The sequence below is a fragment of the Scomber scombrus genome, chromosome 6 (genome assembly GCF_963691925.1).
Source record: "Scomber scombrus chromosome 6, fScoSco1.1, whole genome shotgun sequence".
Lineage (NCBI taxonomy): Eukaryota > Metazoa > Chordata > Actinopteri > Scombriformes > Scombridae > Scomber > Scomber scombrus.
The window spans coordinates 8,968,811-8,986,431 of NC_084975.1; the positions used below are offsets into that span (position 1 = coordinate 8,968,811).

General features: G+C 42.1%; 1 protein-coding gene across 1 annotated transcript; it reads right to left on the minus strand.

The window, feature by feature from the left end:
• Positions 1 to 342: 342 nt before the first annotated feature.
• On the minus strand, positions 343 to 17,160 carry dennd4a (DENN/MADD domain containing 4A). The gene is made up of 29 exons (XM_062420219.1): positions 16,850 to 17,160; positions 16,402 to 16,648; positions 16,216 to 16,285; positions 15,874 to 16,043; positions 14,771 to 15,009; positions 14,589 to 14,655; positions 14,364 to 14,422; positions 14,115 to 14,259; positions 13,793 to 13,968; positions 13,322 to 13,422; positions 12,249 to 12,467; positions 11,647 to 11,792; positions 9,103 to 9,236; positions 8,617 to 8,749; positions 8,127 to 8,333; positions 7,876 to 8,004; positions 7,633 to 7,777; positions 6,126 to 6,248; positions 5,825 to 5,935; positions 4,933 to 5,007; positions 4,033 to 4,829; positions 3,698 to 3,914; positions 2,962 to 3,053; positions 2,688 to 2,863; positions 2,010 to 2,397; positions 1,632 to 1,749; positions 1,235 to 1,397; positions 1,079 to 1,143; positions 343 to 514 (listed from the first exon to the last, which is right to left on the minus strand). Exons 1-29 carry the CDS (start codon positions 17,158 to 17,160, stop codon positions 378 to 380), a joined length of 5,160 nt encoding a protein of 1,719 aa, XP_062276203.1. The 3' UTR covers positions 343 to 377.
• Between the last annotated feature and the right edge of the window lie 461 nt (positions 17,161 to 17,621).

Sequence of the window (17,621 nt, forward strand, 5' to 3'; positions counted from 1 at the left end):
CTCAAAAACAGTCTTAATAAGGTCACCGGGACCACTGAGGAGTTCACACAATGTGATCATACACTTACTTTTACATACTTACTCACAGCTTTAACACAAAGTCATAAAATAGACTGTAAAATAACTGTACAAACATGTTATTATTGATATATGGAAAATACAGTGGATTTTCTAAATATTTACATGCCTCTCAGCTCTAACAGTATACAAGAAACTCATGGCAGTTGCTTTACATCAAGTGTCTTTTCCCATTGTGCTTAAGAGCTCTGTGCTCCAGTCAGGTGAGCTGGTCCTGAGTCTGAAGAGCAGTTTAAAAAAACAGCAGCAGTGACCGTTGTTAAAGGAAAAACATAATGTGACAGAAGAGGAGAGGAAGTTCACAGACTGGGTTCCCCAAAAGTCCTCCTGCACTCCATGACCCCTGCTCCAGGGGGGCGATCACAGTTGTGTGTCAGTTTAACCAGGTTGGGGGTGAGACGATCATATGCCAACTTATACTCCCGGTCAAATGCATCTGCAATGAGGTAATGGTTAGTTAAAAATGTGGACTTAATGTATCTTTGTCAGCACACTTATGTGATATTAACTGTATTTAATACATTAGCTTCTGTATAAGAGTCTTTAGCCACACTAGCAGCTTTCTGAGGATGTACTAAACCTCTTGGTTGCATGCTAACATTTGTTAATTAGTGCTTCACAGAGAGGACAGTTGAGGCTGATGGAAATGTCATTAGGTTTTAGGTATTTGGTCATAAAATTAAGTGTTGGACAAATTAAACATTTTTACCTGGTGATAGTGCTACTGTAGATGGAAAGGTAAGGGATCAGTTTTTACAATTCACCCTGTGGGGAACATACATGTCTCTACTGAATGTTGTTCCAATTCATATAGTGAAGACAGGATATGTGAATACTTTGACCTGCTGGTGGTGCTAGAGGAGAGGTCAGTGGATCATCAAATCCTATAAATAGCTGTCCGTCTGGACCAAAGTTGTAGACTGACTTTCAGACAACTGATATTGCCGGTCATAGAGCTGCTAGTATAACTAAAAATAGGATATCATGCTCTTGAACTCACCAATATTAATGTTGTTCTTGCCCAAAGACACCAGAGTGAGGAACAATAAATCTCTGTACAAGCTCCTTTTTGGGAGAAAAAAAAGAAAAACAATTAGACTTTCTATTCATAACATCTTCTCCAAATTATTTTAGACAAAAGTCTTTATTTCTTCACCTTTGTCTTTTGAAACCCAGCTCTGGTCCGAGGAGCTGGATGATCTGGCTCATGGGCTGATAGACATCACCCTTCTTAATGCTTCTCACAAAACCCTGCAGAAGCTCCACGGTGAAGAGCTGGCCTTCTTCACACAGCCCAGAGCGAACTAAGGAGTTAGCACCTGCAGAGAAAGGAGAGATAAAAGTCACCCCGATCAAAGGCTCATACATTCCATCATTCAAAATCAACTCTGAAAGTACAGCACTGATAAGGGCGGCATCACTAATAAGGGTCCTGAAATGAATTATACATGATTTCCTAGTTACTTTACATGTTTATATTTTTCTGAAAGTAATTTCACCCTTTGAGACATAATTTGGTAAGGTCTGTTGAAGTAAACTATATAATAACTTACAGTGTGTGTTCCACAGGACATAACAGGGTTGAACTTTGTCTTGGTGTAACTTTAGGTTGTCCCACATAATCCTCACGAGCACCTGCTTACTGTCCTCGGACGAAATGTTCTGAAAAGTCTGCAGGGATGAAAAAGTATGTAAGATTACTACATTATTTTGTATTATCTGTGTTTTATCATCTTTCATTTCAATTGAATGGCATAAGTCCATGTTTTTGGAATAATAGGGCAATGCAAAATGCAGTCAAAATGCATGTTGTGTATGTGTCACCACAAGGAGTCACCAGAGTCCAGAATGTTAAAATCCTACATGTAGGAGCTTAAAAACTTGTTGATGAAGTTATGGCTTCATGATTAATGGGAAACTGGCACGCTTACCTGGTCTCCATGGCTATAGTGCTGGGAGGCCAGGATAAGAGCCGGCAGGTTACTCGGCAGCTCCAGCCTTCTGAAGTACCACACAAGGTTCCAGAAGACGATGGGGTGCTGGTCGACAACACTTGGGGAGGAGATGGCCTGGTCACCCTCGTTCACCAGCAGGCTCTCCAGCTCCTTCCACAGAACCAGAGGACTCAGGTACGGCACCGTCACCGGAGCAGAGGCTGAAGTTGGTGCAGACATTGTAGCAGGCCCAGCACTCCTGCTGCTCTCCTCCGGGGGAGCTGCAGGTGACTGAGCTGACCTGTCTGCCGCAGACATTTTGGCCTCGGGATTGAGTGACACAGACGTGTCCTCCTCTGTAACAGGATTACTTTCCTTGGAAGACCTGAGGGAAGACACAGAGTGGATCTGTTTAAAGAGGCCACAGGGATAAAAGATGTGTCTGAGTGTGTGTGTGCTTCTTAAAAAAGTAGAATGCCGGACAGCTAACAAGATACTATGAAAATAGACAACCAAGACCTGGTTGTGTTTCTACATAGAGCATATTGAGGATATTAATCCTCATATTACTACTGAGTTCAGTGTATAATAATGGAAATGGTGAATTATTCATGAAGTGTTTATACACTGTATGGAAGCAGATTGTGCAGCTCTCTGTGAATCGGGAGGATTTACCTGCTTTGAGGTCTCAGATCTTTGATTTCCACATTGAGGAAAGGCAGGAAGGCTGTGCCGCAGAAGGGACAAGTGCTGTTGAGGTTGGAGTCGTTAGCTGTCCAGCCAGCCATGATTTCTTCGTCATACACCAGACAGTCACACGTCTTACAAAGTGAACAGCTAGACATCAGCACCTGCAACACAAGGCATCAGGAAGAAATCAGACAGTTAAATTCAGTCTGAGTCAGTCTAGACATTAGGGATCAGGGATTTTTATATGCAAGTAACTCACCTCAATGGTGTAATTGGGAGTGGGTTGGAAGCGGCTGGTGTCGGGGGAGGAATCTGGAGTGTGAGGAGTTTTAGATGGAAGTGCCAAACCACCTGGATATGACGGAAGATTATAAAATGAGACGCACAAGGCACAGCCAAGATTTAAAACAACTGTCCAAGTGGGAAATATATTTATTATAGTCATAGGCTAATAACCATGATTGGGTCAACAGCTTTACTAATGATGATGAGACGTGAGCAGAAAAGGTGTCTCTTAAATACTGCAATCAGTGGATGTTTTGTCTTTGTGGTTAAGTGAGTGTGGGTTTCACGTTTGTGTGTGTGGGTGTGCACGTGAGGATGCATGCACGTGTGCATGTTCACATGTTTATGTTTAGCATAGGGCCTGTGGCTAAGTGCAGCCTACACACTGAATCAGTCCTCATGCCCACTGGCCTAGTTTCCCACAGAACATCAGCCGACTCACCATTTTAGAGTCCTATTCTTACTCTAAATTTAGAGTTTTTACAATTTAAATTTCCCAGTAAAGTGTTTTACTAGGAACTAATATGATGCTGCAATTAAATGAGCACGGCTGTAAGCCATTACATTTTTATATTTGAGAAGTGTTTTTCTTTAAATAAATAAATGTTCATCTAAACATTTCAAGATTTCAAATGTCAATAAAAACCAAAGCTAGCTGCTTTATACCAACAATATTGGTTATGTGTAAGATTAAACGATGTGCAACAAACCAGAGAAGGAGTTGTGTCTGAACACTCTGTTGGGGGTGCTGGGGCTGCTCAGGTTGGTATGACCAACAATAGGGCTCCTCCTGAGTCGAGATATGCTGCCATGCTGGGGGGAGGTAAAGCCATCTGGGTCCAAACAGGAATCATTATCAAAAAGCGAGGAGCAGTCTGCCTCTCCTGAGGTCAGTGAGGATACACTAATCTGGTCACAGTTTGAATCCTGCAGGAAATGAGAAAGAAACATTACTGTCACATTACAAAAGCTGATTGTAAAGCCAGTCTGATGTTATGAGAATTTATGTTGGGATATTTGTTTGTAACAAAGTTGCATTACCAACCTGTGTTAACGAAGTTTGAGAAGACAGACGGGAGTAGAGGCGGCTGGCCTTCTCAGCCACGCCCTTCCCTGCTGATATGACGCTGCTCTTAAAGATATCCAGAGTTGGTGTGAACAGGGAGTCCATGGAGAACGATGAGGTGGAGGGAGTGGGTGATGAGGGTGACACCAAGGAGGAAGGCCTCTCCCTGTCTTTGTTACAAACACCCAGGGGAAGAGACGGTGATGGCCTCAGCCGCTCCCTGGGTTTGACAGGCAGTGGGAGTTGTGTGTTGGAGCGGAGCAGTGTGGAGCGTCGGGGAGAGGTGTAAGGAGATGACGCAGAGTGCAACAAGGGGCTTGAGGGGTTCTGCAAGTCCATACTGGGTGTGCGGCTGCTCAGAGGGCTGTTGGTGTTGTTTATATAGTTCTCAATCTCCTCAGCGAGCTCACGGCAGGCGGTGGGTGTGCTGCTGTTGCCCTGGTCGCTCTCTTGTACTGTTGCTGTCACCATCAGTGACAGAGGATCAAACCCCATCTCGATACCTGTCCTGTTCACAGTCCCGGTACTGCAGCTGATACTCCTCTCCACTAGGGGTTTCTGTTTACTCTGATCAGACTCCATCTCTTCTTCCTCCACTCCGTGCAGTCTGTCAGCAGCTAGATGGTGCTGCTTCGTTGAGGCGAGGTGAGGGACGGCCAGTCTCAGAGTTCCCTGTCCACTAGACAAGTCCAGAGACTTTGGTCGCTGTGATTTTGGCAGAACTCCGCACAGAGCAGTGTCACTAGATGGACTGGAAACCAATCTGCCACCATTGCCTGTGTCAAAATACACATATAGCATGATGCAAAACATTTAGATACAGAAAGAATGAAAATCTAAAATAACTTTACGACATGACAACCTATGAGTGAATCTCACCTGCATCGGCAGACTCTGACTTGCAAACTCTTGTAGAAGGAGAGGTGCTGCTGATTGGAACCTCGATCTCAGGTGCTGTAGATTTAAGTGACACCACATTGTTAAAGATATGCAACATCATTATATTCATGCAACATTTAGCATTTCTTACAAATATCAAAAGCTTTTGGACATGCAACATGATGCCATAACAACATAACGCCAACACAGCAGGATGGAAAAAGAAAAAACTGTCCAACAATTTGTGTAACTTTCCAAAACGAACTATCTAACATTCACACCTAATTAGGGCAGTGATTTACCAGCTGTGAGAAAGTCGGCAGGATTTTAACTTATTCCATCTCTTTTTATTCTCTACATGACTATTTAGGTTACTTTTCATGTTTACAACCAAGTGCAACACTCTCACTTCTTGTGTCTCTTCTCCTCTATGATGACCAGCTTCCCACACTGCCTCTTAGTGTTGCTGTTCAGAACAGATATAAACACTTTTGCCTACTGACGTGGTTTGATGACACGTCACACGTTTTTATCCTAATAAATGTCTGTCTTATATCCTATCCTCAAAATAAAGCCTCTGATAGAAAGCCACACTAATTAGTGAGGACTACTGATCATAAAGACCAGAACAGAATTGCATCAGCAAAAGCATGTTGTTATTTGCAACCAAAATTCAAGACATACAATCATCTCATTACATAAAACACTCATTCAAAAACATCCAAATATAACAGAAAATGGATGGGTAGAGAATATGTTACACCCACACTGGGATACGATACGGCTTTCAAAGTGAGAACATTCATTTAGCTGCCAGTAAGTGGTGATTTGCTTCTGCTGAATTGGTCACTGAGTGTCAAAGATTAGAGGTAACAGCTAATCCATAACTCACTGGACTGCCTCGGTCCTTTGTCTTCCAGCAGTGGCATGCTGTCACTCTCTCTGCTGCACATCCTCTCCTCCTCTTTGGACAAGGAATCATAGCCTTGGTCTGACTGTCCACCTGAAAATGATATAAAGTTTTAAACTTCTGAAAACTTAGACTTATTATAGTTCTTCTTGTATTTGGCCAAAAATGATCTTCCTCACCGGAGAATGTTGTCATTTGTTAAAGACAGAGAGAAGCTGACACACAAGGGAGGATGAGAGAGAAATAAGGAGGACATGAACGAAACAGTGCTGTAGTTTCCTACCTGTACTAAATCCATCATCACTGGAGTCCATTTTAGTGAAGTCAGTGTCAATGGAAGTGCGCTCCGCGGAGTCATTAGCACTGTCCAAACTGCCGTGACTGACTGTGTCAAGATCACTGCCGTCTGAAGGGAGATAATAGAGAAGAAAGGTGATGAGAGGTTGGAACAAATGACTACAGCTCAGCTGGTATAAGAGCAGTTTATAAACACTCTGAACAGTGCTGTAATCATTATCATCCATTGAGGAGATGTAGGAATGCTTTGAATGTCTCATACCTGTCATTGTGATTGAACATGACTCAACATAAAAGGATGCCAGGATGTCAAAACAGAACTGAACTTTCACTTCTCTGTTCTTATTTTTAACTCAAAGGAAAGCGAAGTAAAATTTTTCACAACTCACATTAGATTCAAATTCATTTCACGTATTCACAGAAGAATGAACACACACCAACAACAATATAGAGTATATGGTGTACAGCTTCCTGTTTTCTTTATCCTGTAATGTCAGTCTCACTGGGTTGTTGTGGGGATTAAGCACTGACATCAAGAGCAACTTGTCTGCTGTGACTGCTGGGAAAGAAAACCTCTTCATTCTGTTTAATGAGTGGCATTAAAAAGAACGTGTATTGGGAACAATAAGTGCCACTGGAGGCTGGAGCTGGGATAACCCTTGTTATGAGACCAGGAAAGAAGTCTAACATGAGTCAGTCACTACTCTCACATGATGAACCTCATTTAAATGTCTTTTTATTAGGAATTACAGAAAGTCATAAAAAATGTACACTGTACAATCAGCTAATCATTTACTGAATTTATGTGCAACTGAAAAGTGATTACCGCTGAACTTAATGCAATTTCAAACTACTTCAGGCCTGATTAGTCTTATGTAACAACTTCAGCTGTGTGCTCTGTATCTTTATCCAGCCAGTGTGGGAGTGTATGATATATCACTTAACTTTAAGTATGGGGCAATAATTGCTTAATATTGGTTATATAAATATGGCGTGGCTGAAAAATTGCAGCAATTTGACATGTGAAAATTTTGATAGTGCTAAGTATAGTAAGGATAGTGCCATAAGTCATTTCTTATGGCTGTCTTTCATACATTACCAGCCAACTTTAAATGAATGAGGTTCCCATCTAACTTTCTGTGCATTTCTAAAACTGACTGATGCTCATTTCACTCTTCTAATATTTAGAAAAAATAGTTTTCACTGTGCCTATGGGGAAGCTTTGAACAGTTTACTCTCTGGGGATTACATTAGAAAAGTAATATTTATTTATTTTTTATCTGAAGTGTTCCTGGAGCTGTTTCACCACCATCCACTGTTTTTTGTCAGTGAATGCAATCGGTGAGTCAACTAAAGTATTGCAAAGAAATGAAAAATATCAGTATGGATATCTTCCAAAATTGCCACGGAAATGAGTGATTATCAGATAAATCAATATTATCAATAAAAATGTTATATAATGCATCAATGAGTCAGCACATTAATATTCTTACCTGAGAGCTGGGGATCTCTTTGCGGCGTCTGGTGTTTTCTGCTTGCTCGCTTGAACTGGACCACACCTAGGACCACGTTCCTCAGCTTTCCCCACAAAAAGTAGCCTCCTCTGGTGGTGGAGGGCCAGGTGCTCTCCAACACCGCCTGCAGCAGAACATGAATATGAGCTCATACGTTCAGTTTTAAATCAAACATTTCAACTTACATTAAGATTAAGTACAGGTTCTATTAATAGCACGCACCTTGTTGTAGTATCCATAAGTGATTGCATTTGGTTGAACTCCAGCCTTCTTCATCTCAAACAGCACTCTGACAGCCAGAACTGGCTGGCTGTACTGTCCACACAGCTGCAGCAACACACGGTAACACACCTTGCATAGGAAAATGCAAATATTTAAATGTTAATAATGTGAACTATACTTATTCCAGCAAACTCTACTCTTCTCCCTCTGTAGATAGTTATGTGGTTTTCTTATATTAAGCTGTTCCCTACCTCATCTGGAGCCTGAAGCTTCTTGTCTTGCATCTTCCTCAGCACATCATAAGCCATGCGTAGAGCCCGCACCTTCGAGTGGCAGGTGCTGACAAAACCAGGCAGGCAGATGAACCATAGGCCATAGCAGTGACGCAGCAGACATTTGGACCACATCTGAGGCATAGATGAATAGGTTTTGGCCATCCTTTGAGCCAATTTGATCTCCTGAGATAAAAAGGACCACATATTGAGATGATTTATCTTCCTTTAGCGACCACATTTGCATTTTGCATATATTTACACTCATATCCATCATTATGCAGCAGTAAAACAAGATTACATTTTCAGAATGCACGCATGACAAAAGAAACAAATACGATCAAAGTTGACGATAAATTCATCACCATATTTACATATTTACATAATAAATCATCATTCACCTTTAAAAAAGCAAGAAAAATACAGGTATTTACTTCAAAAAAGTCACACCACAATATGTACAGCTGACCTGTTTAGAGCGTCTAAAGATGGCTGTGGGGCTGGCTGGGCTGCTGTGGCGTGAAGCCAAGCCGGCTGATGGAGGATTTGGTCCCTCCAGCGGTTCCAGGAGCTCAGCATTCAGCACAGGGAACCCAGAGTAGCTGAAGAAAATCACAAACTCTGTCAGACACCACGACCAGAAGCCAGAAGCAGACCACAATCATACTTTTTTTCCACATAAACATTGGCAAGACAAGTGGCATGCATAATAGTTTGGCTCTGACACTTAGGAAACTTGAGCACCCACATAAAAATCCCAAATAAAATGGTGTTCCATAAAAATAATCACAAAGCCCTACAACAATAAAGGCAATTTATGCTAAGTCTCTTGTTCAGGTGCTGAATTGCATCCAGTGCTGGTGAGAAGCACTCTTAGAGTGCGTGTAAGACCGAAAAAAGAAAGAAACATTGTGTCTTGTATCTGTTGTTTAGATATTGATCAGCAGCGTGGTACCTATAGCACAGAGGATGCTCTTCTCCCTGTGGCAGTGGAGGCAGCTCTGGAGGGTTGATATAGACGGTGTGCTCGCTGCCGTGGGATTCATCCAGTTCGATCAGTCTGGTGTCCTCTGGCCGTTCACTGTCCATCTGGTGTGCAAGAGAAACACATATTCATCGTTACTCGTCCCTCTGTTCTTCATCTTTCCTCTAAGCTACATTAAAACACAAATGCTGCCTGCAGGATCGTGGACATCTGATACGAGTCTTCAGATCAGATCAGATATGAGAGTCAGAGAGGACAAACAGACGTCAGTAATGAGTTTATCCACCTCAGGAGTGTGGTCTGTGTCCCCATTTCATTTATCTAAAGGGCATTGCCAAGGCAGGGGCTTGTTCCTATGAATCCCCAAAGACTAAATTAATTCAGGCTGCAGTGACCTGGACAAAATGAATGCTGTATTGCTCTGGGGACATGAAACCATTACAGTACATCTTTGGCAGCAATGCTTGAAACTAAACTGCCGCATGTCCTTCAGCACAGAAGTGACTGATCTGCTGTGTGGAGAAAATTGTTCAAAGCTTCACTGCCTGCCTGCTTGTCTGAGAACAACAGCGGCAACACTCCTTTGTGTTGCACGGCAAGGTAAAACCTACGTGTTCCTTTTTTAGGAGAAAATCACCACTGAATTGCTATCTGGGAGATCATAAAAAGCCCGCTGTGCTGATGTGCAGTCACTTGGCTTATCTGAATCGATTAGCAGCTTATCTCAGATAGGGCTTCACAAAAACATTAATATTATGGCAGCGGCTGAATAGCTCCCCAGTGCCGCTGCGCTACAGGGTTTGTTCCACTCAGTCAAGTGGATGATCCCGTCAACTGGCTCTCAGTGACCTGTTTGCCCTCGCTTCGATTCTCCTGTTTCTCTGCTCGTTGCCCTTCCTCTTACACCCAAGAGGTCTTTCTCAATCACGCACTTGTTGTCAACCTCAGCAGTGACGCTGAATGAATCAATGCTTCCACTTCTCAATAATAACCACAGTGACCATTCATACGGGAGCTGTGACTGTTCATGCAGTATGCAAGCGTGACTTCCTGATTGCACAAGTTTACAAGAAAAGAGACTTTTTTTAGGAGTGAAGGGGGATGTTTTGTGTTTTTTGTGCGTGTTACAAAGCATGTGTAGGCAGGTTGTGTTCATAAAAGCTGTCAAGTCCCCCACGTACTGACAATGAACAAGACTAGGGCTGCAACCAACAATTAACTAATCTGTCAATTATTTTCTTGATTACTCAACTAATCATTAACATATCACATCATGAATTAGTGGGGGGGGAGTCAATCTGTATTTCTGAAAGCCCCTTTTTATTTCATCAAATTGTCTTTTTCCAAAAACTCACCAAAACTCTTATTCTATTCAGTATGACAAAGAAAAGCAGCAAACCTGCATAATTTAGAAGCTGAAACTAGTAAATTTTCAGCATTTTAGATGCTGACATTTAAATGATCGAAAAAATTAATAATTTAACAAAAATGGTTGCTGATTATTTTTCTGTTGATCAAATTATTTATTCAATTACTCATTGTTTCAGCTCTAAACAAGACTACTCTAAAAACAAATGCATCTATTGGCAGAACAATCACGTATTATTGCCTCTGCTTTTGTCTTTCTTTAGTCATTCCACTATATTATAGTTCAGAGAGGCTTTGGGAGTCTGAACAGCACAAATAATTTATCTCACTGTCTCAGCGTCACCTCAGAGCCTCTCACAGTTCTGCAGCAACTCTCTGCTTGGTTCATTCTAATGGCACTTGGTTCAATAATGCAGATTGCTGACAGCGATAGAGACAGCTAATGCACATCCCTGCAGCAGTTTTGAGCAGTTTTGCACACACACAAAAACTCAGAGCTGAGTCACACTTCAGTGGAAGAGATTTTGGTTAGAACCGGACTTAACGCGAGGAGTATGAAAAAAACTTTTTTCCCTTTTAAATTACTTTCATAAACACAAACTACAGTGTTTGAACTACAACAACAGTGATCCATGTCAGGCTCTGGTAGCTTACCTTGCCTCCAGTGGTGAATAGCTACAAGATAGAGGCCATGATGATGAACAAAGCAGCAATAAGAGAAGAAACAAAACAGAACATCAGAGAGGAAGAATATAATAATAAGACAAAAAAGACAAAGAACAAAAGAACAAGGGAGAAATTAGAAATGAGAAAAGCTTAGAGCTGATTTTAATAAGCGGTTCAAGGGGATGTTGGAGTGTTAATTACTCTTGTTTATTTCTATTACTTTGTGTTATTTGCTTATTAGCTCTGCCAACAGCTTCAAATTAAACCAAGACTTCTATAAGACATGTTAATTGAGAGGGCAGGATGTGATTAATAGTTCCTCTGAATGCCTCCGCTTTATTCAGAGAGCATCAGCAAATGGGTGGAAGCCAGACTAAATATTGTTATTGGAACACTTGTTCCTACATAGACATGGAGAATTCTTGTAATTTATTGTCTCTGACACAGAAATTCATGATAAGGATTAGCTGCAAACCTTACCTTATCAACACACTCATCAAAGAAAGCCAGGCTAGCATCTTTATCACTGACAAAGGAGCACTCCTCTATGAAACGGCTGAACATTTGGGTCTTGGTCATGAGGGAGTAAAACCTCTGATGGGAGCGGTCTCTGCTCTTGAGGAAGCCTATGAAACAAAACACACACAAGCATATTATGTAATGGCACTCATGACAAGTGGGTATTAATATCAGTGTCATGATTATAAAACTAGACCTTCACTTGTCAAGCTGCAGAACGTTTATGGGGTCAAGATGCAGACTTAACCAACATTTAGAGGAAATTAATACTGTCGTACGAAACGAGTTGTTCTCTGCTGCTCCGCTTGCGTAAGAGCACACAGATGTGCGGGGACATTGTGCTATTAATCATGGTGGTTTCTCCGACTTGTCATCCAAGCCTAATTTCCACTGAGGCTTAAGCTAAATCACCAAAGTCATTACAGTGGTGATTTAGGACAAAGTTTGATGCAGCAGCACTCAGACCTTAACCCCCGACCTACTATTAAATCACATAAACAACACTACCTTGTCAGCACTTTTTGTTATAATACAACATATTACAGACTCAGATTGAAGCAAACCTTGGAGGTCAAAAAGGGAGTTGGCATCAGTGGTCTTTTCAGAGGGGGCTTGGGTGATAGGCAGCAGGTAGGAGCGGTAGCCTCGTAGGATGGCTGCCATGAAACGTAGAAAGGCCTCCTGGATCTCCAGCTCCAGAGTGTGGAGGCTCTTCCCACCGGTGAGCTCGCTGTCGGTCACTGTTTGTTCAATCTGCACATCTTCACGGTTAAACTGACCATCTGAGAGAAGAACACCATTATACAATCACATATGAAAAAACAGATAACTGTTACACTGATTGACCTTTGAGCTAAATGAACAGATGATAGAGCTGGATGAAAAGTGAAGGGATTGCAGAAGTTATTATAATTCATCCAAAGGGGAAGATGAATGTTTGTGCCAAATTTCGTGCCAATCTTTCCAACAGTTGTTGAGACATATCAACCATTTCCTTAACACCATTATGATGTCAGAGAAAACCAGAGTCACCAAAATCATTGAGATTCATCCTCTGATAACCATGGATGTCTGTAAGCTACATACGTGTCTATAAGCACAATTATGTGCCAATTAAGCAGATGTTGAGAAAAGTAAATAATAGTAATGGATAAGTGGCTCTAGATGAAAAGTCAGTGTATCACCAAAAGGGGACCATGTCTGTAAATGTTATAGCAACCCATCTGAGTAAAAATGCAGCCTGAATCAATGTTCAACCTTCACAGTGACAGAAATCTATGGTAGAAGAGGCAGATATTTCTTCATTTTCTCCCTGATAAACCATAATAGACCACAAAATGCAGCCATGTGACATGCTGAAAATTGAGTAGGGGACGAAAGTTATTCTGGGAATGATTGTAAATGACCATTTAAAGATGCAGATGAGGCAGAATAAGAGTGAGTAGCATACAGGATATATTACACTTCATCCAGTATCTCCTGGGAGATGCTAGACATCATTAAGTTGGTTTTATATAACAGTATAAGCATTTTCCCGTAAAACTGACTATACAGGCTGACTCAACAGACTCAAGTAGCCAGCTTAAATTATTCATGAAACCCTATATAAAATGACACAGCATCAGACTGGACTTACCCTCAGTAAGCTGCTGATGGAGCTTATTCAGGGTATTTAGAAGATGTTTGCAGGCTCTCCTGGGCAAGATTTTCCATGTTAAAGCCTTCTTGTCATCTTTTCTGAAAGCACACCATATGGTTTTCATTGCATGGGAGGACAGTCAAGAAACATTGCAAAAAGATATAAAGAGGGAGACAGATTCACTGACATGAGCACTGCCAATTTAATCTCTCCACAAAATAGCTTTTGAATTAATGTGGGAGATCAACCCAAATGTACTTTTGTGTCCAGTACAGCAAAAATATTTCACATTCCAGCTCCTATCGTTATATAAAAGAGGCTCTTACTGACAGGTACTGATAAACCTTGGGGTAAACTTTCATCATCAAGACCTATAAAGACCTAAACTACAAGAAGATGTTTGCTGGCTGAATGTAAAGTAAAAGGTGGCCATCTATCACAGAGCGTTTGCAGTCAGAGGTCACTTACTGGAAGATAGTGTTGGTGTCCAGATCCACACAGCTGATGTCAGCTGGGGGCACATAAAGGTCAAAGTATCTGGAGTCTACACCCACAATGAAAGGGCAAGGCGCACTGAGCACACCCGCCAGTGCCAGCGGGCATAGGGGTATGTAAGGGCATGGCCAGTGGAAGGGGAAGATCATCTGAAAAAGAAAAGATATTTTTTATTTTCTTCACTTTTTTATCTTTACATGCTCAACATTTTTTGTTGCTGAACAACCATGCTACTCTCAAGTCGTTTTTGATTAAGGCTGAAAAAAAACTAAAAATGAAAAGTCAAAAGACTTACAGAAACAAGGGCCTCTGTAACACTGGTGAGTACAGCTGGACGCAGTGAGTGAACTAGGATCTTGTGCTCTGTGACAGCCAACACTAGCAGAGTGGCTGCGTTTTTCGGGCCCAGATTCAGCAGTAATGTAGAGAGGCTTCCACCACTTCAGTACAAAAACACAGACACACGATAATAGGAATGGTTGCAGATCAAGACAGTGTCAAATATAGTAAGCTGTAATTTTGCATTTCACTGATGTTCCCATACCTGAGAGGCAGTGGAGAGGACACAGGTTGGCTCAGTATGAGGCTGTCATGTGGAGACAGCTGTGAAAATCACACAGAAGAGTGTTAGAGCATGAGTGGGTGGAGGAATTATCTTATGACTACAGTGAATGTATGGAAAGGCATTCATGTTGAACCAAATAAAGCAAGCATGCAGAGCTGAACTTATTGATTCACTCAAATGTCAAATGTCATCTTTTAATCTCACCTGCACTAAGATGCGTGGTCTCTGAGTCGAGGGAAATGGCACATTGTGCATGAAGTGAGAGATGTGCCTGTGAATAGAAGAAATTTCAGTAACTTGCCTGCAAGACTAAGAATAAACCATCTGTAAACAAAGTTGTCTGACAGACTTTAACAAAAATCATGAATATGCAAAACATTGCTAACTTTTCAATAGGCAGGGCGTGTGGTCCAGAAATAGAGTATCGGTAGAGGAAAGTGAGAAAGCTCCTGAAGGACTGGAAGAAGGGCCAGTGGGAGAGGAGACAGATGCTTTTGTTGCTGTATACGTTTCTGCTCCCATCAGGTCCGAGATCAGAGCTCGGCAAGCCAAGCTGTGAGCGCTGACGCTCAGACAGGTTCTCCTCTGAGTAAGGCTCATAGAACTGGATCGCTGCTCCGTACACCTGCACACAGCGGGATTACAGTAAAAGTGTGATGATCAACACAAAGACAGTTATGCACCACATACACAAGCATGCACATACACAACATCCTGAAGCAAACTTTATAAAGACACAAACCACAGTACGCAGAGATCCTTAGAAAATCATATTCAGGTAAGATGTTGTGGCACCTCCACTAGAGAATCTTAAACATAATAAATCAGCTAACTCATGCTCAGTCCTTTGAAGCTCATTCCCCCAAATAATTAAACAAATCATTCCAGGCATGAAGCACCAGGAGACAAGCCTGCAGTCTAGAGGTTGCAGGGAATAAGGAGTGAGCACTGAGGCATTCTGCATTTAAAACGTGTGCACCAGCCCAAATGGTGCATGAGCGATCCATTATTCAAAAGATGAGCCGCAAAAAAATCTTTTATGCTGCATTGCTTTCAAAGGCTAACAGCCTTTTAGTATTCCAAACACAGCCCTTAGACTACTTTTGATGCCAGTCAGAGTTTAGAAGTTGATTAAGAAAGTCTGGTATTCTTAGAAATACTACCGCAGTTCATCAACAATCTAATCCATAAGGGGATACTATGGCGCAGAGCGAGAAGAAGAGGGAGATGAAAAGGGAAAGTCCAGCTGAAATTAGGCAATTAGGGGAGGCTTTGTGCATTACAGAGCAGAAATCTGATGCCAACTTTGGGGGTATTTCTTAATTAATGATGATGTAAATGAAACGTAGCGCTTGCTAGGCAATGGGGGTTTCCTTGGCAATATGTGCATTTTGCATGGCACAGTTAAACACAAACATGCAGTTTTAAAAAGAGCTAAAAGAGACAGGAGCCTATTTTTTGGGAACAGTCTTAAGTTTGGTGGTGCTACCTTTTCTCCAGAGGCGCCTGTCAGTACAAATGTTGAAAAGACAGGCAGGGAGTGTTTGGTGTGTGTTGGCCAGCACTCGATCGTTGCCCCCATGGGCAGGCAGAACATTGGCACTGACTCCGGCAGTGGGAAGGACTCGTAGTCCTCTTCTGGGTACCTGCACAACAGACCTGTGCACAAATGGAGAAAAAACACAGTCAATAATAACCTTTATAACTCCACTACATGTTCATTTACAGGAAGGAATACCTAAATAAAGCTGCCATTTCCACACTCAGATAGATATTAGGTATTCTTTAATAAAGCTTTAGCTCATAATCCCCATTCTGCACAGAACTTTACCTGCTTTGCATGCGATTGTGTTTGCTTTAGCCAGAGACTTCTTATAACAAAGGTAGACTGATGACCCCCACTGAAATATGAGCATATGAGAGAAAAATGAGAGAAACGATCATCACACATCAATGAAAAGCTGAATTATTTGTGCAGTCATGTTAGAAATGTAACGTTCTCAGAGTTCTGTCCCACCATGCTGCTGTTGAGGTTCTTGTCCACCTTGCAGAAGGTGTGAGGGGGAGTCTCCCCTTTGCCGGGGATGATGATGCAAACATCAGTGACAGCCAGTGAAGTGTGGGGTTGGCTCTTCGGGGCGCGGCGGTAGGTGATGTAGATGCGTTGGGAGGATGAGCTGCTGATGTTGGCAGGGCGACCTGAGGGCGTGGTCTGGACGATGTGACATCCAGGCTTCAGCTTCTCTTTCCACTCATACAAGATCCTGAAATACAAAGCCAGGACTTTTTTATATGATGCTTTCATAAACAAACTATTTTAAAAAAATATCCTGACAAGCTTTGATAATATATCACAGATATGTCACAGTAGAGGATGTGTTGAGCAGATTAGAGTGACCCAAGGCAGAGAAGTGATTAGTGGTGCCGGGTGAGTAAAGGGTCAGTGACTAAGGATTACTGCTTACCCAAGATCTGTCAGTGGAGGCTTATCTCTGCCTCGCTTGATGCACAAGAATATCTGCGGGCCCCTGAGGCTAGCTCCATTGAGCTCTGCAGAGAGGCCTGACGGGGTGCTTTCTACACAGGTGAATCCCGGGGGTACCTCCTCACCCAGAGAACGGATCACCACAGCAACCTCGGTGATGGGGGCATTGGGTTTCACAGACTTGGGACCGGCGTCGTCAAAATGGAGCTCGTCCTCCAAAAGCTTGGACGAGTCAGTGAGGCCAGCAACCACAAAGTAGTCGGCTACACGAGGCCCTTTATCCTCCATCATTTCCCATTCCCACACTGTGGGCTGGAAAATAGAAAGTGGAGAGGGGAGAGAGGGGGAGGGAGAGGAGAGGAGAGCATGTCAATTATACATTTTAATCATATAGCTGGATGTAGTCTAGCTTCAAAACAAGAGGGAAAATAGTGTTTACATCAAGGAAATGACCTGCATGGTTATGCAAGGTTAGATAAATCACCTCTAAAAATCACTGCCTTGGCATAATTGTCTTGCTGCTCCAATTGTTGCATTAAACATGGGAGTAGAGATATCATGCAGCATGTAAAACAGACATTACCTACATACGATGCTGAAGAAATAACACAATATAATGAGAACATCTGGAAGCAGTTAGTATGCATTCCTGTCTATAAAAACACCAAATTTCACCAAGAAATATGGGAAGGCTTAAGACCAGTGACCTTGCTATATGCCATGACTGATTATCTAAAATAAAACACATGCCT